This window comes from Pristiophorus japonicus, chromosome 20, assembly GCF_044704955.1.
Source record: "Pristiophorus japonicus isolate sPriJap1 chromosome 20, sPriJap1.hap1, whole genome shotgun sequence".
Taxonomy (NCBI): domain Eukaryota; kingdom Metazoa; phylum Chordata; class Chondrichthyes; family Pristiophoridae; genus Pristiophorus; species Pristiophorus japonicus.
This window is the reverse complement of record NC_091996.1, coordinates 59,086,946-59,112,337: the sequence shown is the minus strand read 5'-3', so window position 1 is coordinate 59,112,337 and position 25,392 is coordinate 59,086,946. Positions and strand designations below refer to the sequence as shown.

Here is a 25,392-nt window from a genome sequence, read left to right as displayed (position 1 = left end):
AGACCCACCTGGAGTGCAAGCATTCATATGAAGGCAGAGCACCTCAGAATGTAAGCATTCTATGGGCCCAAATTTGCCCAGGAGTTGCTCCGGTTTTTTTTCAGCAACTTGATTTTTCTCGAGTGTCTTGAAAATCCCCATTCTGCACATTTAATTTGCGCCAGTGTAAGTGAGTTAGTTAGAATTTTTTTTAGTTTAGTTTTTTTCAAAAGGGGGCATTACCAACCACCTATGCCCGTTTTGGCCATTGAAATCAGTTTGGACAGCTAATAGTTGCTCCAAACTAATTTAGGCCAGCGTATGTGGCCGCACAGAAAACCCTTGCAGAGAGTTAAGAAATCAGCGCAGGTAGCCAGAGATAGGGGGGGAAGGGAAGCACAGAGGATCTTGCAAAGCACTGAACACCTTCACAACAACATTCAAGAAGCATAAAGACCATCAATAATAAATAAAAAATAAAACTTAAGTCCGACCTTCATAACTCGGCCTGGGAAGTCAGCGGGCTGGCCGGTGTGGGAGGCCACTCGGCCGGGAATAGGGGCAGGAGAACTCACCGGCAGGAGAACAAACCGGCAGGCAGGAGAACTCGGAGAATGCACCGGCAGGAGAACGCACCGGCTAGCCCTTCGGCCAGAGCTAGGGACAGGAGAAAGCACTGGCAGGAAAACACACCACCAAGCTCTTCGGCCAGGGCTAGGGGCGGGAGAACGCACTGGCAAGCTCATTCCAGCTGCGGCCGCACCAGACAGCGTGAAAGTTTTCCACCTGGTGGCTGGCTGGCTGCTTGCTGTTGCACTTTTAACTGGCCTTCCATCCAGCAACAATGACTGCCCGGCATCGGGTCCCACACTGCAGAGGAGCTACTGCGCATGCGCGACATCTCCAGTGCGCTTGCGTTGTGCTGCCGGCACTCTTTTGAGCGCAGGGCCCTAGCTCCACCCCCAACTGTAATTGCCACGCCGCGCCAAGCACAAGGACAGTCGACAGAGCAGGGAGAAAATGACGATATCTTTTCGGCGCTGTTTTAAGGTAGAAAGTTGGCGCACCTCACATAAGTGCGCCGGAAAAACCAGAGGGCCAAATTTGGGCCCTATGATTCTAAGTTATATTGAAAGGGGTTACAGCGCAGATTCAGCAAAATTATACTCTGGCTGAAAAGGGTTAAATTATGAGTTGCATAAACTTTGCTTGTATTATTACTCAGAGTTTAGAAGATTTCAGGTTGATCTAATTGAGGTGTTTAAATTTATAAAGAGATTCGATAGGCTAGATACGGAGCAAGTTCCTCTGGTGGGGGAGTCCGGACCATTGGGATGTAATCTTCAGTCAGAGCTAGACCAGTTGGGAATGAAACCAAGAAGCAATTTACACACAAAGGGTGGTGGAAATCTGGAACACTCTCCCGAAAATGCTGTTGAGGCTGGGGGTCAATTGAAATTTTCAAGACTGGGATAGATATTTTTCTGTTAGGTAAGGATATCAAGGGATATAAAGAAAAGGCAGGTAAATGGAGTTGAGGTACAGATCAGCCATGGTCTAATTGAATGGCAGAGCAAGCTCGAGGGGCTGAATGGCCAGCTTCTGTTTCATTGGACCCAAGTTTCGGGCCGCGCCTAGAACGGCGCAGCCCTGACCTGGACGCCCGTTTTTCGTGCCACAAAGTGCGCCTAAAAAAAACATACCTATTCTCCGGCACCCTGCAGGTCCTCTGGAGCTGGGTGCGGCGCAGCACGCGCTGTGGGGGGGTGGAGCCAGGTCCCTGCACTGAAAACAGTGCCAGGACCTCTGCACACGCGCGCTACAGTGGGCACGCGTGTGCAGTAGCTCCAGGTGCCCAAAACTGTGGGAGGGGCCCGAAGCACGCAGCCCCTAGCCCTGGCCGAATGGTCTCACTGGGGTGCGCAGATAAGGCTGCCTCCCACGCCCAGCTCCTGCTTCCTCCCGACCGGACCCGACCCGACTTGACTCCCGCTCCAGGACTGTACCGGACTCGACCCCCCCCCGACTTCCGCTCCCGACCCCCCCCCCCCCGACCTCCGCTCTCGACCCCCCCCCCCCGCCCCGACCTCCGCTCCTGACCTCCCGGACCCCGGACCCGATGCCACCTACCTGTCAATCCGGTAAATCCAAGCCCAAATCTTGGGCCCGTTCAGGCCCGGCCCGGCCCATTCAGCCTCCCTCTCCTTTCCTTCTCTTCTCTCTCTCTCTCTCTCTCTCTCTCTCTCACCCCTCTCCCCTCCCTTCTCTCTCTCTCTCTCTCTCTCTCTCTCTCCCCCTCTCCCCTCCCTTCTCTCTCTCTCTCTCTCTCCCCCTCTCTCTCTCCCCCTCTCCCCTCCCTTCTCTCTCTCTCTCTCTCTCTCTCTCTCTCCCCTCCCTTCTCTCCCCCCCCATTCCCCTCCCTCCCTTCTCTTCCCTCCCTTCTCTTCCCCCCCCTTCCCTTCTCTCCCTCCCTTCTCTCCCTCCCTTCTCTCCCCTCTCCCCCTCCCCTGCTCCCCCCTCCCCTCCCTCCCTTCTCTCCCCCCCCTCCCCTCCCTCCCTTCTCTTCCCCCCCTTCTCTTCCCCCCCCTTCTCTCCTCTCCCTCCCTTCTCTCCACCCCCTCCCCTCCCTCCCTTCTCTCCCTCCCCTCCCTCCCTTCTCTCCCTCCCCTCCCTCCCTTCTCTCCCTTCCCTCCCCTCCCTCCCCTCCCCCCCTTCTCTCCCCCCTCCCCTCACCTCCCTCCCTTCTCTCCCCCTCTCCCCTCCCTTCTCCTCCTCCCTCTCCACCTCCCCCTCCCCTCTTCCCCCTCCCCTCCACCCCTCTCCCCTCCCCCCACCCTCCTCCCCCTCCCCTCGCTGTCAGAAACACAGACACTGACAGACAGGGAGTGAGAGAGACACAGACAGACAGACAGACAGAGAGATAGAGACATTGACAGAGACACACTGGTGGGGGGGTGGTGGGGGGGGGGCCGTCCCAGCACACTGTTGGAGGACTCCCGGTGCTGCAGTCGGTAAGTAGAAAATGTTTTATTTGTTTTTAATTAATTTTTTTTGATTGATTTATTGGTTGATTTATTGATGTATTTATCATTTATTATTGATGATGGCTTTTTATTTATAAAACTGAAGTGTTTAATGTTTGTAAACTTCCCTTTAAACCTCCTCCCCCCCCCCCCCCAATTCCCTATGCCTGATTTGTAACCTACGCCTGATTTTTTTAAGTGTAGACAAGGTTTTTCTGAGCATACAAAAATCTACACTTACTCCATTCTAAGTTAGTTTGGATATGTTTTCACTGCCTAAACTTTCAAAACGGGTGTAAGTGGCCGGACACACCCCCTTTTGAAAAAAAAATCTGTTCCAAACTGAAACTGTTCTAACTGACTAGAACTGGAGCAAACTAAATGCCGAGAATTGCAATTGCTAAGATACTCCGTTTTAAACCAGTTGCTCCAAAAAAAACAGGAGCAACTCAGGCCGAAACTTGGCCCCTATGTTCCTAAGAAAATCTATAAACCGTTGTCGATTTTAATTGAATTGCCCATGTTGTTATACTCTTCAGTTCCAAGTAACAGTTCTCTAAAGGTATCTGCAGAGCTCAGTAGTTACATCCACCACGTGCAATGCCACTGAGCCGTACAAAACAGGAAGGTCCTATGTTTGACCCTTGGTCCTCCTGAGATACTTGGGGGAGTGGCAGAGGCGTAATAGTTGACCATAATGTCCCCAGGCCATGGAGAAGACATAGCCAATGTTTTCACTTCTGATTGCATCCAGTGACATATGTTCGCTAGTGCACCATTGTGGATATCAGATGAGGTCAGGACGATACTTGGCTATCATGTACCCCAATGTTGAATGCTCACTATCTACATGCAGACATTAAACACTGGCCACTTCGGTAGGGAACCTACGTGTCTATGGACCTGTACACCAGGGTGAGTCCTTCGGAATGGGAGAGGTGCAGGAAAATTCACTGAAAGGGTAAGAAAAGGGAATGAGTGATGTGTGTTTGCTCAAATATCTGTCATGTTCAGTTAGATTTTTATTTTCTATGACAAAGCAATAAACCAAATCAAATCATCTGTGGAGACTAGGAATAATAAAGTGGCACAAGAACATCTGTAAACAAATTGTAAATATTTCCTTCACATCATTCCCAATGTTATGCTGGAGATGCACCGGTCGATTCTCCTGACTTATGTCATCATAGCAAATCTGATCAGTTCAAATAGAGGATATACATGAAATAGTGCCATGGGGATCTTTTTGTTCACCTGAGAGGGAAGACTTAGTTTAATGTCATCATCATAAATGGTCACTAATAAATCTAATAGGGAATTGAGGAGAAACTCCTTTACCCAGAGAGTGGTTAGAATGTGGAACTCGCTAGCACAAGGAGTGGTTGAGGTGACTAGCATAGATGCATTTAAGGGGAAGCTAGATAAACACATGAGGGAGAAAGGAAAAAAAGTATATATTTGTGGAGTTAGACAAGAAGGGTAGGTTGAGGCTTATGTGGAGCATAAATACCCGCATAGACCTGTTGGGCTGAACGGCCTGTTTCATGCTGTAAATAATATGGAATTTATGACCCCTAGTTTTGAACTCCCTACAAGTGGGAGCATCTTCTCTAACTCTACCCCATCAAATCTCTTCGTAATTTTAAAGACCGCTATCAGGTCACTCCTGAGTTCTCTGAGTTCTCTCTTTTTTTTTTAGAGAAAAGAGCCCCAGCCTGTTCAGTCTTTCCAGTTAGTTGTAACCTCTCAGTACAGTTGTACTGCTTTAAATTAGCTCTTCTAATGCCGGCAGTCCTGCTTTGCACTTTGCTGTAATTGAGAATTGTCGCCCACCCCCTTTGCCTTGCTGTATTTGGGTCGTTTGTAAGGAAGGCCAGGAAACTGCAAAGCACCGTTACTGAGCAACACTCCAGCTTTTTTTACATTTCTGTGTGTTTGGTGTTCTTATTTCTCATACTGCTGCACCACCCCCCCCCCCCCCCCCCCCGCCTGTCTGTCAGATACATTTTAATAGATGCTCCCGAGATACAACAGCAAGCCACAAAGACATTTGCAAGTCAATAGCTGGGAATTGACTTGAAACACTGTGCACTCAAGTACAGCCGACAAACAGCTGGTGCTTTGCTCCGGCACTTTGTCAGCCAAACACCTCGACTGAAGGTCTGATGTGCGATGTGCTTCCATCCGTAAAGTGTCCTCTCAGTCACTCCTCAGTGTCTGATGGTATCGAGTAATTATTTCCAGCGCTGTTGAAGGATTTGAAATTGGCAATGATGACCATTTAATGAACGTAATGAGCATCTTTTCCTTTTTAGCCACAAGTTCAGACTAGCCCGGTCCAGAGACTTAAGCACATAATCTAGGCTGACAATTCAGTGCAGCACCGAGGGAGTGATGCACTGTCGAAGGTACCGTTTAAGAAATAAAACATTAAATTGAGGCCCAGTCTGCTCTCTCAGATTGACGTAAAAGATCCCATAGCACTATTCGAAGAAGAGCAGGGTCCTGGGCAATATTTATGGCTCAATCAACATCACAAAAACAAATTATCTGGTCATTATCTGTTTTATGGGAGCTGCTGTGTGCAAATTGGCTGCCATGTTTCCTTCATTATAACAGTGACTACACTCCAAAAGTAAATAATTGGCCGTAAATTTCTTTGGGACGTGCTGAGATCATGTCCTTTCTTTCTTGCTTTCTGTCCATTGTTTTAAAGAAGCGCCAATTGGATGTGAAGGTTCTGATGTCACCAAACCATGTTAAGAAGCAGAGCTTCACGTTTACGGGAGTCAATTCACAGAATTTTTAAACAAAAATTTTGAAAACAAATGATCTTTTGGAGAGCTACTGGAGGGATGTAATGTTGGGTAGCCGATGATCAAGGTTTTCAGTGAAAAATGGATGGAATTGCATAATTTTGCTCAAAATATTGATGAAAATCCTATTGCCCTGTGAGTTAAAAGCTGAAATGTATTAGTTTATAGTTGTGGAATGCAGTCCCCCGAACACCAGTGAAAATTCTGGAATCCAGTGCAACAAAAAGGCATCTAACCTAGTCACCGTGAAACAGCGACCCTGCCAATAGAGTTTTGAAACAGTCAGAAGGACGATCAAATGGTTCTTATTAGTTGCCTGAACTTCTAGATTCTATTATAGCTTAGCGATCATTCCGGGATGTTTGCCATTGTTTTCAATAATATACACTGCACTTTGAGGCATTTTATTGTTCTAGCCTGTTATTGTGCTGTCAGTGTGATGCCAATTATCCAGTGCACCTTGTGCCGTGGATTGTTTACACACTGAGGGAAAGGATGGTAATGTTGGTCCTGGAAGTTACCAAGAACTGATTTGTGGTTGGCTATTCTAGAATTCTATGATGAATACATCATTAGTATTTTGGAAGGATGTGAAGGCAATAATCTTATTGTCATTTTATCTCGGTGGTACTACACTCACCTCTGAGTCAGAAGGTTGTGGGTTCCAGCCCCACTATGGGCGTGAGCACATATTCTAAGCTGATCCTTTGGTGTACTACTGAGGTGCTGCCTTTTGGATTAACCTGAGGTCCCGTCTGCCTGTTCAGGTGAATGTAAATGAAGAACAGGGGAATCTAGCCAATATTTATTCCTCAACCAACACCATCAGAAGCAGATTAACTGGTCATTTATCTCATCCGTGAGCCCTTGCATATTGGCTGTTGCATTTACCTAAAAAGCATCAGTGTTGGTTGTGAAGCGCTTTGTGACATCCTGAGGACAGGAAAGGTACTATGTTCCTTATTTCTTAACATATTAACCTGTTTTCTCTTTTATATCCAGGGATGTACGGACTGCCCAGACACTGGTACTTTCCATTCCAGAAATCATATTGGTTGGGCAACGGACGAATCGAAACGTGGGAATGGTCCTGGCCCTGGTCCAGAAACAGCAGGCTGAGTATCATGGAGGATGACCAGGCCTGTGCGATGGAGAGCAGGAGGCTGGGTAACCTGTTGATTCATTTCCTTCTATTTGCTAAGATGCTTTACATAAGAACATAAGAAATAGGAGCAGGAGTAGCCCCTATGGCCCGTCAACCCTGCTCCACCATTCAATAAGTTCACGGCTGATCATCGACCTTAACTCCACTTTCCTGCCCAATCTCCCTTGATTCCCCTAGACTCCAAAAATCTATCTATCTCAGCCTTGAATATATTCAGAGACTCAGCATCCACAGCCCTTTGGGGCAGAGATTCACAACCCTCTGAAGAAATTGCTCCTCATAAGAACATAATAAATAGGAACAGGAGTAGGCCATGCAGCCCCTTGAGCCTGCTCCGCCATTCAATAAGATCATGGCTGATCTGATCATGGACTCAACTCCACTTCCCCGCCCGCTCTCCATAACCCCTTGTCCCCTTTTCGTTTAAGAAACTGTCTATTTCTGTCTTAAATTTATTCAATGTCCCAGCTTCCACAGCTCTCTGAGGCAGCGAATTCCAAAGATTTACAACCTTCTGAGAGAAGAAATTCCTCCTCATCTCTGTTTTAAATGGGCGGCCCCTTATTCTCTAGTTCTAGTCTCCCCCATCAGTGGAAACATCCTCTCTGCATCCACCTTGTCAAGCCCCCTCATAATTTTAAACATTTTGATAATATCAACTCTCATTCTTCTGAATTCCAATGAGTAGAGGCCCCAACCTACTCAACCTTTCCTCATAAGTCAACTCCCTCATCCCCGGAATCAACCTAGTGAACCTTCTCTGAACTGTCTCCAAAGCACATAGTATTCCAGGTGTGGCCTCACCAATACCTTGTATAGCTTGTAGCAAGACTTCCCTGCTTTTATATTCCATCCCCTTTGCAATAAAGGCCAAGATACCATTGGCCTTCCTGATCACTTGCTGTACTTGCATACCATCCTTTTGTGTTTCATGCACAAGTACCCCCAGGTCCCGCTGTACTGCGGCACTTTGCAATCCTTCTCCATTTAAATACTAACTTTCTCTTTGATTTTGTTTCTGCCAAAGTGCATGGCCTCACACTTTCCAACATTATACCCCATCTGCCAAATTTTTGCCCACTGACTTAGCCTGTCTATGTCCTTTTGCAGATTTTTTGTGTCCTCCTCACACATTGCTTTTCCTCCCATCTTTGTATCATCAGCAAACTTGGCTACATTACACTCAGTCCCTTCTTCCAAGTCGTTAATGTAGATTGTAAATAGTTGGGGTCCCAGCACTGATCCCTGTGGCACCCCACTAGTTACTGGTTGCCAACAAGAGAGTGAACCATTTATCCTGACTTGCTGTTTTCTGTTAGTTAACCAATCCTCTATCCATGCTAATACATTACCCCCAACCCCATGAACTTTTATCTTGTGCAGTAACCTTTTATGCGGCACCTTGTCAAATGCTTTTTGGAAGTCCAAATACACCACATCCACTGGTTCCCCTTTATCCACCCTGTTCGTTACATTCTCAAAGAACTCCAGCAAATTTGTCAATCATGACTTCCCCTTCATAAATCTGTGCTGACTCTGCCTGACCGAATTTTGCTGATCCAAATGTCCTGCTACTGCTTCTTTACATTTTCCCAACTATAGATGGTAGGCTAACTGGTCTATAGTTTCCTGCTTTTTGTCTGCCTCCTTTTTAAAATCTCTCTCTCAAATGGCCTTCCCCTTATCCTGAAACTGTGCCCCCTAGTTCTAGACACTCCAGCCAGGGGAAACAACCTCTCAGCATTTACCCTGTCAATTCCCTTCAGAATCTTGTATGTTTCAATGAGATCACCTCTCATTCTTCTAAACTCCAGAGAGTATAGGCCCTTTAGGCCCATTCTACACAATCTCTCATCCCAGGAATCAATCGAGTGAACTTCTGTTGCACTGACTCCAGGGCAAGTATATCCTTCCTTAGATAAGGAGACCAAAACTGTGCACAGTACTCCAGGTGTGGTCTCACCAAGGCCCTGTACAATTGTAGCTTTGCTGTTGGAAAAGCGTATGTTGTTGTTCTTAGTCGCTTGGAATAGTAGAAAGTATTGGTGCTTCAATCCAGAGCTGTGCGTGCACAGGGCTCGAAGAATCTGCTAAACCGTGTGACAACAGGAGAGTGGGAATTCGGGGAAGGAGGTGCTGAGTAATTTAAATCAAGGGGCAACAGTAAATAAGTAAATAATTGCACTGGAGGAAATAGAAGAAGTGCAGTCAAAGCCAACACACAGAGAGGAGTGGCAAAAACCGTAGAAATTAAATGAGTATATACATAAGTATCCAGATATCCCTTTGTGTGTTTAGTATCTTTAACTCGTGTCGTAACTCGCACCAACCCCGCTCACCCATCACCCCTGTGCTTGCTGACCTATATTGGCTTCCGATTAAGTAAAGCCTTGATTTCAAAATTCTCATCCTTCTTTACAATTCCCTCCATGGCCTCGTCCCTCCCTAACTCTGTAATCTCCTCCAGCCCCACAACCTCCCGGGGATGTCTGCGCTCCTCTAGTTCTGCCCTCCTGAGCATCCCTAATTATAATCGCTCAACCCTTCTGTTGCCAAGCTCTGGAACTCCCTGCCTAAACCTCTCCGCCTCTCTACCTCTCTCTCCTCCTGCAAGACGCTCCTTAAAACCTACCTCTTTGACCAAGCTTTTAGTCACCTGCGCTAATTTCTATTTATTTGGCCCGGTGTCAAATTTTTTATCTCATAATACTCCTGTGAAGTATCTTGGGACATTTCACTACGTTAAAGGCACTATATAAATACAAGTTGTTGTTGTTCATGGTTAGTGTTAAGCTTGAATTGGTAAGGATTTAATAGTGCAAGTAAATGTAAATCAAAGAAAAATGAGCTAAGTGATTAAATTCTAACTGCATTTAAAGACACTGATAAATAGCTAAGTAATTAATCACAGTAACTCGATGGGGTGGAAGGAGGCCCGTATGGAGTATAAATACTGGCGTGGACATGTTGGGCTGAATGGCCTGTTTCTGTGCTGTAAATACTGTGGGCTAGAAAGTCCGTCGCACCTGCTAACTTTGGAAAAGTAGAAAAAGTAGCACCAGGCGCTAATGATTCTCTCCTGCTGGCAAATTCAGCTTTAGCACTCCAAGAGGAAAGTAGAGCGCTAAATCAAGCACTAATCACTTCTCTCAGGGCGCTAAAGTCCGAGAGCGGGGCGGTAGTGCTAGAGCACTGAACAATGTGGAGCCCATTGCAAACGGCAGCGAAGGCTGCTTCCCTCGCTTAAAGGGAAGGGAAGAACCAATGATGCTGCACAACCTTGTCGTCAGCTCTGCGTTGCAAAGCGACCTGCGGACAGCCATTACAGCCCTAAACACGCTCACAAAGTGGAGGACTTGGACATCTTGCAGCCATGGAACATAGAAAAATTTCAGCAGGCACCAGACAGGTGCAAATAATAAAAGGTTGGCCCACCTGAAAACCAGTCCCTTTAATTAGCGCTCCCCAAGCAGCCAGCCGAGGTGACAGCGCCTCCTCTTCCTGCCGTTGTTCACACCCAGCGATCCAATTTCACATCCGGGGCCATAACGGGGCGTTACGCACTTTATGATCTGTGCAGTGCTAGAGGTCCAGGTGGTAAGAGTTAGCGCAAGTGCTAAACTGGCACTGAAGTTCACAAGCGTTGCTACATTCGCCATACCCAGGCGCTAACTCTTTAGCGCACCCCCCCAGGCGCTAATGGGAGGTGCTAATCAGCCGAATATCTCCGCCTATGTAATTACTAATTTATTTAAAAGCAAGCTAAATCCATCTATTTAATAAAACTAGACTTCACATGACCAATTAGTTCAATAGATAAACTACATGTAACTAATGATTAACTAACTAACAAAATAGACTAAAGGATAGAGAACTGGTTGGCAGACAGGAGGCAGAGAGTCGGAATAAATGGGTCCTTTTCAGACTGGCAGGCAGTTCCGTGCTGGGACCCCAGCTATTTACAATATACATTAATGATTTAGATGAAGGAATTGAATGTAATATCTCCAAGTTTGCAGATGACACTAAGCTGGGTGGCGGTGTGAGCTATGAGGAGGGTTCTAAAAAGCTGCAGGGTGACTTGGATAGGTTAGGTGAGTGGGCAAATGCATGGCAGATGCAGTATAATGTGGATAAATGTGAGGTTATCCACTTTGGTGGCAAAAACAGGAAGGCAGAATATTATCTGAATGGTGACAGATCAGGAAAAGGGGAGGTGCAATGAGACCTGGGTGTCATGGTACATCAGTCATTGAAAGTTGGCAAGCAGGTACAGTAGGCGGTGAAGAAGGCAAATGGCATGTTGGTCTTCATAGCGAGAGGATTTGAATATAGGAGCAGGGAGGTCTTACTGCAGTTGTACAGGGCCTTCGTGAGGTCACACCTGGAACATGGTGTTCAGTTTTGGTCTCCTAATCTGAGGAAGGACGTTCTTGCTATTGAGGGAATGCAGCGAAAATTCACCAGATTGATTCCCGGGATGGCAGGACTGACATGAGGAGAGACTGGATCGACTGGGTTTGTATTCACTGGAGTTTAGAAGAATGAGAGGGGATCTCCTAGAAACATATAAAATTCTGATGGGATTGGACAGGTTAGAGGCAGGAAGAAGGATCCCGATGTTGGGGAAGTCCAGAACAAGTCATTTAGGACCGAGTTGGGGAGAAACTTCTTCACTCAGAGAGTTGTTAACTTGTGGAATTCTCTGCCGCAGAAAGTTGTTGAGGCCAGTTCATTAGATATATTCAAAAGGGAGTTAGATATGGCCCTTACGGCTCATGGTGTACAGGGCCATTGTAATACCTGCTCTCCTGTATGGCTCAGAGACATGGAGCATGTACAGTAGACACCTCAAGTCGCTGGAGAAATACCACCAGCGATGTCTCCGCAAGATCCTGAAAATCCCCTGGGAGGACAGACGCACATAGCGACCTCATCCAGGCCAACATCCCCAACATTGAAGCATTGACCACGCTTGATCAGCTCCACTGGGCTGGCCACATAGTTCGCATGCCAGACACGAGACTCCTAAAGCAAGCGCTCTACTCGGAACTCATCCACGGCAAACGAGCCAAAGGCGGGCAGAGGAAACATTACAAGGACACCCTCAAAGCTTCCCTGATAAAGTGCGACATCCCCACTGACACCTGGGGATCCCTGGCCATAGACTGCCTTAAGTGGAGGAAATGCTTTCTGGAGGGCGCTGAGCTCCTCGAATATTATTGCCGAGAGCATGTAGAAACCAGACTCCCTTTCCCTCAACGACTATCTGTCCCACCTGTGACAGAGACTGTGGTTCTCGTATTGGACTGTACAGCCACCTAAGAACTCATGCTAAGAGTGGAAGCAAGTCTTCCTCGACTCTGAGGGACTGCCTATGATGTTTACAGCTAAAGGGATCAAGGGGCATGGAGAAAAAGCAGGAAAGGGGTACTGAGGTTGAATGATCAGCCATGATCTTATTGAATGGTGGTGCAGGCTCGAAGGGCCGAATGGCCTGCTCCTGCACCTAATTTCTATGTTTCTAGAGCAATTAATTAATTATGGCAGGGCAGTGTGTCAGGATTGTAGCATGTAGAGTTTGTGGACAATGAGACTATCCCAGATTGCCACATCTGCAAGCAATGTCTCTGCCTCTTCACACTCTGGCTCAGAGTCGTGGAGCTGGAATCAGAGCTAGAGACACACTGACACATGGAGGAGGAGGAGGAGGAGAAATTACTGAATAATTTACTCCAGCATAGTTACATACCAGTGGAAAGCACAGGTGCAGGAGGAGGAGCTGTGAATGTCAGTCAGCCAGGTAAGGGGAACGTAGGGGAGGTAGTGAAAGAGGTCCAGCAGACACTGCTCCTGTCGAACAGGTACAAAGTACTTAATTTCTGTGAGGGTAAGGAAAATGACTGTGGGAAGGACAGCCAGAATGCTGACCAAGGCAACATGGAACAGGAAGCTGTCCAAGGTGCAGAGTAGAAAGGTTTTAGTTTTCAGGAATTCTATAATGAGGGGGATAGATAGCAATCCGAATCAAGTGTTCCAAATGGTATGTTGCCTACCCGGTGCCAGGGTAAGGGACATCTCAAAACATCTGAAAAATAATCTGGAAAGGGAGGGACAGAATCCAGATATTGTACTCCATGTTGAACATATTAGGAGGAAGAGGTATCAGGAGTTAGAAGCTAATTTGAAAAACACGACCTCATGGGTAATAATCTCGGGATTAGGAAAGTCAACACATGGCTGAAGGAGGGATTCCGTTTCATGGGACACTGGCACCAGCACTGAGACAGGAAGGAACTGTACCGTTGGGCCGGGCTGCACCTAAATTGGGCTGGGACTAAGATTCTAGCAGAAAGGATAACTAGGGCTGTAAATAAGACTTTAAACTAATAACATGGGGGAGGGAACTGCTAGAAATGACAGAAACCTAACAGTAAAAGAATCAGGAAAAGGGAGTAAAGGACAAACTAGTTCGTAGAGATGATCTGATATAGTAGGGATGACTGAAACATGGCTGCATAGAGAACATGACTGGCAGCTAAATATTGCAGGATATAACACATTTAGGAAGGAAAGGGAAGGAAACAGGGGAGGTGAGGTAGCTGTATTAGTTAAAGATAACATAATGGCAGTAGAACAAAAAGATTGCGGGTATGATAGATACAGAATCTGTGACGAGATCCAACACCGCCTCCAGTGCACCAGTGCAGCCTTCGGCCGCCTGAGGAAAAGAGTGTTTGAAGACCAGGCCCTCAAAACTGCCACCAAGCTCATGGTCTACAGGGCTGTAATATTACCTGCCCTCCTGTATGGCTCAGAGACATGAACCATGTACAGTAGACACCTCAAGTTGCTGGAGAAATATCACCAACGATGTCTCCGCAAGGTCCTACAAATCCCCTGGGAGGACAGGCGCACCAACGTCAGCGTCCTCATTCAGGCTAACATCCCCAGCATTGAAGCACTGACCATACTTGATCAGCTCCGCTGGGTAGGCCACATAGCTCGCATGCCAGACACGAGACTCCCAAAGCAAGTGCTCTACTCGGAGTTTCTTCACGGCAAACGAGCCAAAGTTGGGCAGCGGAAACGCTACAAGGACACCCTCAAAGCCTCCCTGATAAAGTGCGATATTCCTGGGAGTCCCTGGCCCAAGACTGCCCTAAGTGGAGGAAGCGCATCCGAGAGGGCGCTGAGCATCTCGAGTCTCATGCCGAGAGCATGCAGAAATCAAGCTCAGGCAGCGGAAAAGATGAGAAGGGATATACTATAGGAGCATACTATAGAGCACCAAATAGTTGAAGGAAATTGGAGGAAGAAATATGTAGGCAAGTTCACGAGCATAATAGCAGGCATAGAATAATGAATCATGGGAGCTTTCAACTGCTCCCAAATAAACCGGCTGAAAGAAGTAGCAAAAGGAGAAAGGGAAATCGAGTTTATACCATGTATACAGGACTCCTTTCTCATTCAGTATATAAGTTAAACAAGAAAATAAATCACTGCAGGATGCCATAATGAACCAGAACTGTTGGAGAAGTAAATGTAGGAGAGTAGTGATCGCAACATAGGAAGGTTCAAGATTAGGGTGAAGAATGACATCAGTAGGATAAAGACTCTGGTAATAGATTGGAAAAGAGAACATTTTGAGGAAATGAGGGTGGAACTAAAGAAGAAAACTGGCAGAAAATCTTGAGAAACAAAGGCCCCGATTTTAACTCCAGTTCGATTCCCCACTCAGGCCTGAGTTAAAATTATAGTCGGGTCTCAATGATGTCATCGGGCCGCAATATGCATATGTAAAGATGGATCCTGTTGGCTCTGGGCGTGTAACCTTGCTGCCTGCACAGGAGAGCAGGTTAAAATTGTGATCATGGACAGATAAGTGCCAGGGCGATTTTTAATTGTCCACCCACCGGGTTTCTGTTGAGCGAGTAGGATTAAACTCTCCCCAAAGAGACAGAAAAACAGTGGGAAATCTTTAATCAACAGAGCCCAAGAGAAATTTATTCCACTAAAAGCCAAAAACAAGCAAGCTAATTATGGTATGCACCCACGCACAGTCAAGGAAACGAATAACTCGATATCAAAATTTGCAGACTGATGGGTATAGCTAACACTGAGGAAGAATGGAACGTAATACAAGAAGATATTAGAAAATTTGCAAACTGCACTCTTAAGTGGTAAATGATAAATGTGCGGTTATGCACTTTGGTAGGAAAATAGAAGCATCCCCTTTAGCTTAGAAAATACGGGGCCGAAATTGATCAAAGGCAAGTTCCGCCCATTTACTGTCGAAAAGACCGCTAAGATCCTGACGGTACTTTGGGCGGAAATTTGGTCAAAAAAGAAGGAAAAAAACACCCGGCGGCAAAAATAGACATTACATGTCGATTCTGGGCAGTAGAGGGTGGTAGGTGGGTTTCTGGTCGGCAAATGCAATCCGGGAGAAAGTTATGCCGAGGCTAGAGTTGAACATAGAACATAAGAATTAGGAACAGGAGTAGGCCATCTAGCCCCTCGAGCCTGCTCCGCCACTCAACAAGATCATGGCTGATCTGGCCGTGGACTCAGCTCCACTTACCCACCCGCTCCCCATAACCCTTAATTCCCTTATTGGTTAAAAATCTATCTATCTGTGATTTGAATACATTCAATGAGCTAGCCTCAACTGCTTCCTTGGGCAGAGAATTCCACAGATTCACAACCCTCTGGGAGAAGAAATTCCTTCTCAACTCGGTTTTAAATTGGCTCCCCCGTATTTTGAGGCTGTGCCCCCAAATTCTTGTCTCCCCGACCAATGGAAACAACCTCTCTGTCTCTATCTTGTCTATCCCTTTCATGATTTTAAATGTTTCTATAAGATCACCCCTCATCCTTCTGAACTCCAACGAGTAAAGACCAAGTCTACTCAATCTATCATCATAAGGTAACCCCCTCATCCCCGGAATCAGCCTAGTGAATCGTCTCTGTACCCCCTCCAAAGCTAGTATATCCTTCCTTAAGTAAGGTGACCAAAACTGCACACAGTACTCCAGGTGCGGCCTCACCAATACCCTATACAGTTGCAGCAGGACCTCCCTGCTTTTGTACTCCATCGCTCTCGCAATGAAGGCCAACATTCCATTCACCTTCCTGATTACCTGCTGCACTTGCAAACTAACTTTTTGGGATTCATGCACAAGGACCCCCAGGTTCCTCTGCACCGCAGCATGTTGTAATTTCTCCCCATTCAAATAATATTCCCTTTTACTGTTTTTTTTTCCAAGGTGGATGACCTCACATTTTCCGACATTGTATTCCATCTACCAAACCTTAGCCCATTCGCTTAACCTATCTAAATCTCTTTGCAGCCTCTCTGTGTCCTCTACACAACCCAGGGAGGGACACACACACACAAAAAAAAAGTAAAAAAAAAATAAAAAACAAAACATCACAAAACCTTCAGAGGACCCTTTCAAACACAATTGCTGCAAAAGAAGTAAAGAAAAAATCTCACTTCCCTTTTCCTGGAGGTCTTCATACCTACTGTCCAGGTAAGACCTGCTTCCATGCAGTGGTCTTTTCTCCTGCAGGAGCAGAGGACCGCTCGGATGAATCTCGGGCAGGAGGACTTTTTTCGGCGTTGCACGCCGGCGGACATCCTCTAGCAGTCCTTCCAAACCGTCGGCTTGAGGGCCTCACCAAACTCGCACGGAGGGGAGAGCACCGATAAAACGGGGAGACCGCCAAGAAAACTCGATTGCAGCTGGTGGTAGTGTCATCAATTTCGGGCCCTAAGAAACTGAAAGGAGTAAGGAGTAAAGAGCAAAGGGATATCGGTGAAAAAAATCATTAAAAGCAACATCACAGGTCAGCAAAGCAATTAAAAATGCTAATGAAGCATCGAGATTTATTTCTAGGCATATAGAATTCTAAATAGTGCAGTTACATTGAACTTGTAAGGGATACTGGTCAGGCCGCACTTAGAGTACTGTGCACAGTTCTGGGGGCCGAAATTCAGGTGCACCAGCATCATAGAAGTTTACACCCTCGAAGGAGGTCATTTCAGCCCATTGTGTCCATGCCGGCCAACAAGAGGCTATCCAACCTAATTTCACTTTCCAGCTCTCAGTCCGTAACCCTGCAGGTTACGGCACTTCAGGTGCACATGCAAGTACTTTTTAAATGTTGTGAGGGTTTCTGCCTCTACCACCCTTTCAGGCCGCGAGTTACAGATCTCCACAACCCTCTGCGAGAAGAAATTTCCCCTCAAATCCCCTCTAAATCTTCTACCAATTACTTTAAATTTATGCCCCTTGGTTGTTGACCCCTCTGCTAAGGGAAATAGGCCCTTTCTATTCACTATATCTAGGCTCTTCATGATTTTATACATCTCAATGGGGCCTCCCCTCAGCCTCCTCTGTCCAATGAAAACCAATCCAACCTATCCAATCTGTCCTCATAGCTTAGATTCTCCACTCCTGGCAACATCCTCGTAAATCTCGTCTGTACCCTCTCCAGTGCAATCACGACCTTCCTGTAATGTGGTGACCAGAACTGCACGCAGTACTCCAGCTATGGCCTACCCAGTGTTTTATACAGTACAAGCATAACCCCCCTGCTCTTGTATTCTTTGCCTCGGCTAATAAAGGCAAGCATTCTGTATGCCTTCTTAACCACCTTGTCTACCTGACCTGCTACTTTCCGGGATCTGTGGACATCCCAAAATGCATTACCTCACACTTCTCTGGATTAAATTCCATTTACCACTGTTCTGCCCATCTGACCAGTTGATTGATATCTTCCTGCAGTCCGCAGCTTTCTTCTTGATTATCAACCACACACAGCCCAATTTTAGTATCAAACTTCTTAATCATACCCCCTATATTCAAGTCTAGATCATTGATACATAACACAAAAAGCAAGGGACCTGATACTGAGCCCTGCGGAACCCCACTGGAAGCATCCTACCAGTCACAGAAACACCCGTCAACCGTTATCCTTTGCTTCCTGCCTCTGAGCCAATTTTGGATCCCACTTTGCCCTGGATTACATGGGCTTTTACTTTTGTGACCAGTCTGCCATGTGGGACCTTATCAAAAGCCTTGCTAAAATCCATATACACTACATCATACGCTTTGCCTTCAACGACCCTCCTGATTATCTCCTCGAAAAATTCAATCAAGTTAGTTAGACATGACCTTCCCTTAACAAATCCATGCTGACTGTCCTTGATTAATCCGTGTCTTTCTAAGTGGTACAGTGAGTAGATCCATTTTGAGAATTTTTTCAAAGTCCTACAGGAAATGGATCATAATGAGGCAGGCTTTAGACTCAAAGCCAGGGTGACTGGCTGAAAATGGGTCGTTTGGGCTGTCCGTCACTGTCGATCAAGGTGGTGACGTCACAAGCGCAGGTGCATACCATGCGCTCTCCCCTCCGTTAAAGGGGAGAGATTCAATCATTTTTAAACTTTGGCCATTGGACCACTAGGTAGTGTTTTGGCCGGGCCAGCGGCCTGGCACCCAAGAGGGGGTGCCAGGCTGCCCATTGGCGGCCTGGCCGAACTGGGGCAGTATTTTGCCGGCCGATCAGCAAGTTGGCCAACAAAAATTCTTCCATTGAGGTCGCGGCAGTGGGCCCTCCCCTTTAAGGGTGACCACACTGCTGGGTCGCACTCAGTGTGGAGATGGTGCACCAGCAGAAAAACCTGCCGGGGGTACCGCGCGGTGGGGGATCGCCGGATCGAGCTGAAAATAGATAGGTAAGTATTTATTTCATTTTAATTTGGCGGTGTATCTACTTAGAAACATAGAAAATAGGTGCAGGAGTAGGCCATCCGGCCCTTCAAACCTGCACCACCATTCAATAAGATCATGGCTGATCATTCCTTCAGTACCCCGTTGCTGCTTTCTCTCCATACCCCTTGATCCCTTTAGCCGCAAAGGCCATATCTAACTCCCTCTTGAATATATCCAATGAACTGGCATCAACAACTCTCTGCGGTAGGGAATTCCATCGGTTAACAACTCTCTGAGTGAAGAAGTATCTCCTCATCTCAGTCCTAAATGGCTTACCCCTTATCCTAAGCCTATATGCCCTGGTTCTGGACTTCCCCAACATCGGGAACATTCTTACTGCATCTAACCTGTCCAGTCCTGTCAAAATTTTATATGTTGAATGGTGGTGCAGGCTCGAAGGGACGGATGTCCTACTACTGCACCTATTTTCCATGTTTCTATGAGATCCCCTCTCATCCTTCTAAACTCCAGTGAATAAAGGCCCAGTTGATCCAGTCTCTCCTCATTTGTCATTCCTGCCATCCCAGGAATCAGTCTGGTGAACCTTCACTTCACTCCCTCAATAGCAAGAACGTCCTTCCTCAGATTGGGAGACCAAAACTGAACACACTATTCCAGGTGGGGCCTCACCAAGGCCCTGTACAACTGCAGTAAGACCTACCTGCTCCTATACTCAAATCCCCTAGCTATGAAGGCCAACATACCATTTGCCTTTGCCTGCTGTACCTGCATGCCAACCTTCAATGACTGATGAATCATGACACCCAGGTCTCGCTGCACCCCCCCTTTTCCTAATCTGCCGCCATTCATATACCGTAATATTCTGCTTTCGTGTTTTTTCCCCAAAAGTGGATAGCCTCACATTTATCCATATTATACTGCATCTGCAATGTATTTGCCTACTCGCCTAACCTGTCCAAATCACCCTGCAGCCTCTTGTCGTCCTCCTCACAGCTCACACCGCCACCCAGTTTAGTGTCATCTGCAAACTTGGAGATATTACACTCAATTCCATCATCCAAATCATAAATATATATTGTAAAGAGCTGGGATCCCAGCACTGAGCCCTGCGACACTCCACTAGTCACTGCCTGCCATTCTGAAAATGACCCGTTAATCCCAACTCTCTGCTTCCTATCTGCCAACCAGTTCTCTATCCACATCAGTACATTACCCCCAATACCATGTGCTTTGATTTTGCACACCAATCTCTTGTGTGGGACCTTGTCAAAAGTCTTTTGAAAGTCCAAATACACCACATCCATTGGTTCTCCCCTGTCCACTCTACTAGTTACATCCTCAAAAAATTCCAGAAGATTCATCAAGCATGATTTCCCTTTCATAAATCCAGGCTGACTTGGACCAATCCTATCACTGCTTTCCAAATGTGCTGCTATTTCATCCTTAATGATTGATTCCAACACTTTCCTCACTACTGATGTTAGGCTAACTGGTCTATAATTATCCGTTTTCTCTCCCTCCTTTTTTAAAAAGTGGTGTTACATTAGCTACCCTCCAGTCCATAGGAACTGATCCAGAGTCGATAGACTGTTGGAAAATGATCACCAATGCATCCACTATTTCTATGGCTACTTCCTTAAGTACTCTGGGATGTAGACTATCAGGCCCTGGGGATTTATCGGCCTTCAATCCCGTCAATTTCCCTAACACAATTTCCCGCCTAATAATGATATCCTTCAGTTCCTCTAGGGTGGACGGGGTCCAGGCCAAAAAATTCCTGACCTGAATTTTGATTGGATCGGCCTGTTGACCCCAAAGCGGTAGCCATTCAAGTTTTAGGAAATGCCGCCGCAAACGGGCATTAATGGTTCTCGAGACCCTGAATTTCGGCCCCCTGGTCTCCATACTATAAAAAGGATAAAGAAGCATTGGAGAAAGTGCAAAAATGATTTACAAGGATTGTGCCAGAAGTTACAGCAATCAGGAAAGATTTTTTTTAGGAAAAAAGACTTGGTGATCTGATAGAGGTCTTTAAAATTCTGAATGGGTTGGATAGGGTAATGTGGAGAAAATGTTTCCACTTGTGGGAGAATCCAAAACCAGTGACCATAAATACAAGATAGTTATTAATAAATCCGATAGAGTTAGATTTACCCAGAGAGTGGATAAAGGAATAGAAGGATTTGTTGAAAAGGTGAGATGAAGTAGGGCGGGAGGCCGCTCATGTGCAGCATAAACACAGGCATGGAGCTGTTGGGCCAAATGGCCTATTTCTGTGCTGTAAAGTCTGTGTCAAAAGTGACATTATGTAAATAATGTTGACTGTGATGCTGTGCATTCCCAGAATTATCTGTTGTTTGTATTTGGTTCTCTATCTTTGTAGAATTTCTTTAACATAAATAAATAACGTGCCTTAGTTGTAGAGAAGATATTTCCACTTGTGGGGTAGTGCAAAACTAGGGGCCATAAGTACAAGTCGCGAATAATATATGGTCACCAATAAACCCAATAAAGAATTCAAGGGAAACTTCTTTATTCAAAAAAAGTGGTGAGAATATGGAACTCGCTACCACATGAAGTGATTGAGGCAAATAGCATAGATGCATTTTAGTGATAGCTGGATAAGTCCATGAAGGAGAAAAGAATAGGAACATATGTTGATGGGGTGGGAGGAGGCTCGTGTGGAGCAGAGACATCGGCATAGACCAGTTGGGCTGAATGGTCTGTTTCTGTGCTATAAAATCCTGTGTATGTAAATATCAGAGGATCTTCTAATGGGCCCAAATTTGTCCAGGAGTTGCTCCGTTTTTTTTGGCGCAACTTGATTTTTCTGGAGTGTCTTAAAAATCCCCATTCTGCACATTTAATTTGCGCCAGTGTAAGTGAGTTAGTTAGGATTTTTTTTAATTTAGTTTTTTTTCAAAAGGGGGCGTTACCAGCCACCTATGCCTGTTTTTGCCATTTAAGCCAGTTTGGACAGCTAATAGTTGTTCCAAACTAACTTAGGCCAGCATATGTGGCCGCACAGAAAACCCTTGTGGAGAGTTAAGAAATCAGCGCAGGTAGCCAGAGATAACGGGGGGAAGGGACGGGAAGCGGAGAGGAACTTGCAAAGCACTAAACACCTTCACAACAACATTCAAGAAGCATAAAAAGCATCAATAATACATTTTTTAAAAATAAATAAAGAATAAAACTTAAGTCCTACCTTCATAGCTCGGCCTGGGAAGTCAGCGGGCCTGCCGGTGCGAGAGGCCACTCTATTGGGGATAGGTGCGGGTGCGTGGGACGCCCGGGCATGGGACAGAGCACAGGTAACTGGCCACACACAACACGGAGGCTGCAGGAGTCAACTCCGAGGGACTGGTGGACTTCTCTCTCCGAGAACTGCTGACTCCCCCCCCGCCTCCACCTCCGATCAAAACACTGTCTTCCCCCCCCACCAATCAAAACTCTCCTCCTCTCTCTCCTCCCCCTGCCCCTGATCAAAACACTCTTTTCCCCCCCCCCCCAAATCAAAACTCTCCTCCTCTCCCCTCCCCCCCCCCCCGATCAAAGCACTCTCCCACCCCCCAATCAAAGCACTCCTCCTCTAACAACCCCCCCATAAAAACTCTCTCACGCACCCCCGCCCCCCCCCCTCCCATCTAAAAAGTACAACCATCAATAAATAAAAAATAAAACTCAAGTCCTACCTCGGTGCGGAAGGCCACTCGGCCTGGGATAGGGGAAGTACATCGAGTTCCATGCTGCAGAAGAGCTACTGCGCATGCGCGAAACCTCCAGTGCGCATGCGTTGAGCTGCTGGCTTTTGAGCGCAAGACCCTAGCTCCGCCCCAATGGAATTGCCACGCCGTGCCAAGCACAAGGACAGTCGACAGAGTGGGGAGAAAACGGCATTATCTTTTCGGCGCCATTTTGAGCGTGGAAAGTCAGCGCACCTCATGTAAATGCGCAAAAAAAACCTGAGGGCTAAATTTGGGCCTTTGAAGGTAAGTCATGACAAATAGTTTTCATTAAAGTTAGCGCACTTATAATTTGTGTTGTTTCTATGCTTTTTAAGCATGCTTTTCAGGGCATGTGGATATAGGCACAGAAAATAAGTGTGAAAGAGATCATCAAGCATGCCCCATCCAGTCAACAGTGCAACCTCGCACACCATCCAGCCATCCCCTCACAATGCTGAGTCCTGAGAGAGGCAAAGAAAGGGAAAAAATGCATCAAATTCAGGAAAAGCTCCTTCAAATCCCTGTTACACTTCCAACTAATGAGCAACTTTTACCCCCTTAACTGGAAATGTTCTCTTGTCTCAAGTACTTGACATGCTCTTGTTTAAAGGACTAATACTCTGGACTAATACTCCATATTCAGTACATGTCTTGGCAGATTGTTCCACAGGGTGATACCATCTGAGAAACTGACTCAGAAGAACTGCATAGAAATCAAAAGCTTTTATACATTAAGTCATTTTAGATTGTACAGACTGATAATGCAAGGACGATGTGTACTGAAGTAGTTTATATATCTGGGGGAGTATGGATGTCTCGAAACAAATTATATACCTCGGAAGGAGTAATGGATATTTGAAGCTCAGTGCAAGACAGTCGCTTCACTCTTAACCTGAACGTTCATAACCGTCATTTGAAGCCCAATATGAGATTGTAATCTTTTTGTGCTTCACTGGATCTGCTATTTAGCTTTTATAGTGTCAGCTGTGGCTCAGTGGGTAGCACTCTTGCCACTGAGTCAGAAGGTTGTGGGTTCAAGTCCTACTCCAGGGACTTGAGCACAAACAAATCTAGGCTGACACTCCAGAGAGCACTGCACTGTCGGAGGTGCTGTCATTCGAGGCCCCGTCTGCGCTCTCAAGTGGACGTAAAAGATCCCATGGCACTATCTTGAAGAAGAGCAGGGGAGTTATCCCCGCTGTCTTGGCCAATATTTATCCCTCAATCAACATAACAAAAACAGATTATCTGGTCATGATCACATTGCTGTTTGTGGGAGCTTGCTGTGCACAAATTGGCTGCCACGTTTCCTACATTACAACAGTGATACACTCCAAAAGTACTTCATTAGCTGTAAAGTGCTTTGAGATGTTCGGTGATCGTGAAAGGCGCTGTATAAATGCCAGTCTTTCGTTTAATCATATGGTAGAGGAATTTATGGGCAAATTTATTCCATTTTGTCTATTTATTTTGTCTGGCAATGGTTGTCTTGCTAGATGTTGATGGTTGACCATTCATGAGGGACCAATGGTTGCAATGTAGTTATGACATTTACTGTATGACAATCCTCAGTTGGTCACTTGGAGAGGATGTCATTACCTGTTGTATGTACATCTTGCTCACATAATTTATTGTCCAACCTCCTCACAGAAGAGACTCGTGGGATAGAGGAGGAACCAAGCCATTTGCCCCTGGTAGTGTGTATCGATAAGCTAACCAAAGTCTACAAGACTGGGAAGAAACTGGCGTTGAACAAGCTCAGCCTGAACTTGCACGAGAACCAGGTGGTGTCATTCCTGGGACACAACGGTGCTGGCAAAACCACCACAATGTGAGTTCCAGGCTAGAAAAAGCTTTTACTTATTATTTTCAAAAAAGGACAGTTTTCCTTTTCGTCAAAATATGGCAGTTGCAAAAGCTTTCAACAATTACCTGAAGGGTCATTCAAAATTTATCAAAATCAGATTGGAAAAAAAACATTGCAGTAAAACAGTCTCCCCAGTGACTTTTGAAATTGCATCTACCGTGTCGAGTGGTTGGTGGGGTTTGCTCTTGCTCGTTCCTGATTGATGTGGTGCTATCAGGCTGAGGAACTATAAATACGTTGGAAGTCCGATGTATAAAGCAAGAACATGCATTGAAAACAGGAGAAGGAAACTGGAGGTTTTCCCGTCTGATGTATTGCTATTTTTCAGGTCCATTCTGACGGGATTGTTCCCGCCCACTGCGGGTTCGGCTACGATTTATGGGCATGACATTCGAACGGAAATGGATGAAATCCGGAAGAACCTGGGCATGTGCCCTCAGCACAACGTACTGTTTGACAAACTGACAGTGGAGGAGCATCTCTGGTTCTACTCTCGCTTGAAGGGAATGGCCGAGGATGAGATCCGCAAAGAAATGGACAAGTAAGTCTCCTTGATGCTGCTGAAGCCTGGCAGTGTATGATCAGCTCGCTGGGTTCTGCTTGGATCGGGCCATTTATCACATGTAAACATCTGACCCATTGGGCAGGAACTGACGGTGGTGGGGAGGGAAAGAGAAGAGGAGAAGTTATCTGTTAGCAGTAAGGAACTTAGTAATATCATGCTCACATAAGATCATAGAGAAATGTGGAATTGGAAAAGACCCATCAATCTGTGTCCCCCCCCCGCCCCACACACACACACACTGACCATGTACAATCTACCCTATCAGGGACTTTAGCCCATTCATTTGCTCTCCTCATAGAATAGAATCTTACAGCACAGAAAGAGGCCATACAGCCCATCGTACTATTTGAAAGGGCTGTCCAATTACTCCCACTCCCCTGCTCTTTCCCCACAGCCTTGTTTTCCTGAGGGGATGTTCGGTGTAAGTTTTCAGCTATCAAACTAAGTAATAAAGCACACTTTCAGAATAGTCCCTATCCTTACTTCCTCACTTCCTCACCATTCA

At 46.2% G+C, this 25,392-nt stretch overlaps 1 protein-coding gene across 3 annotated transcripts in view; it reads left to right on the top strand.

The window, feature by feature from the left end:
* Window positions 1-25,392, top strand: part of abca2 (ATP-binding cassette, sub-family A (ABC1), member 2) — a 592,651-nt gene that overhangs the window by 436,298 nt on the left and 130,961 nt on the right. For all 3 annotated transcript variants that reach the window (XM_070862856.1, XM_070862855.1, XM_070862857.1), the window contains exons 20-22: window positions 6,821-6,985; window positions 24,106-24,286; window positions 24,651-24,863. In XM_070862856.1, the coding sequence (XP_070718957.1) occupies window positions 6,821-6,985; window positions 24,106-24,286; window positions 24,651-24,863 (559 nt within the window). The remainder of the gene's footprint in view (window positions 1-6,820; window positions 6,986-24,105; window positions 24,287-24,650; window positions 24,864-25,392) is intronic.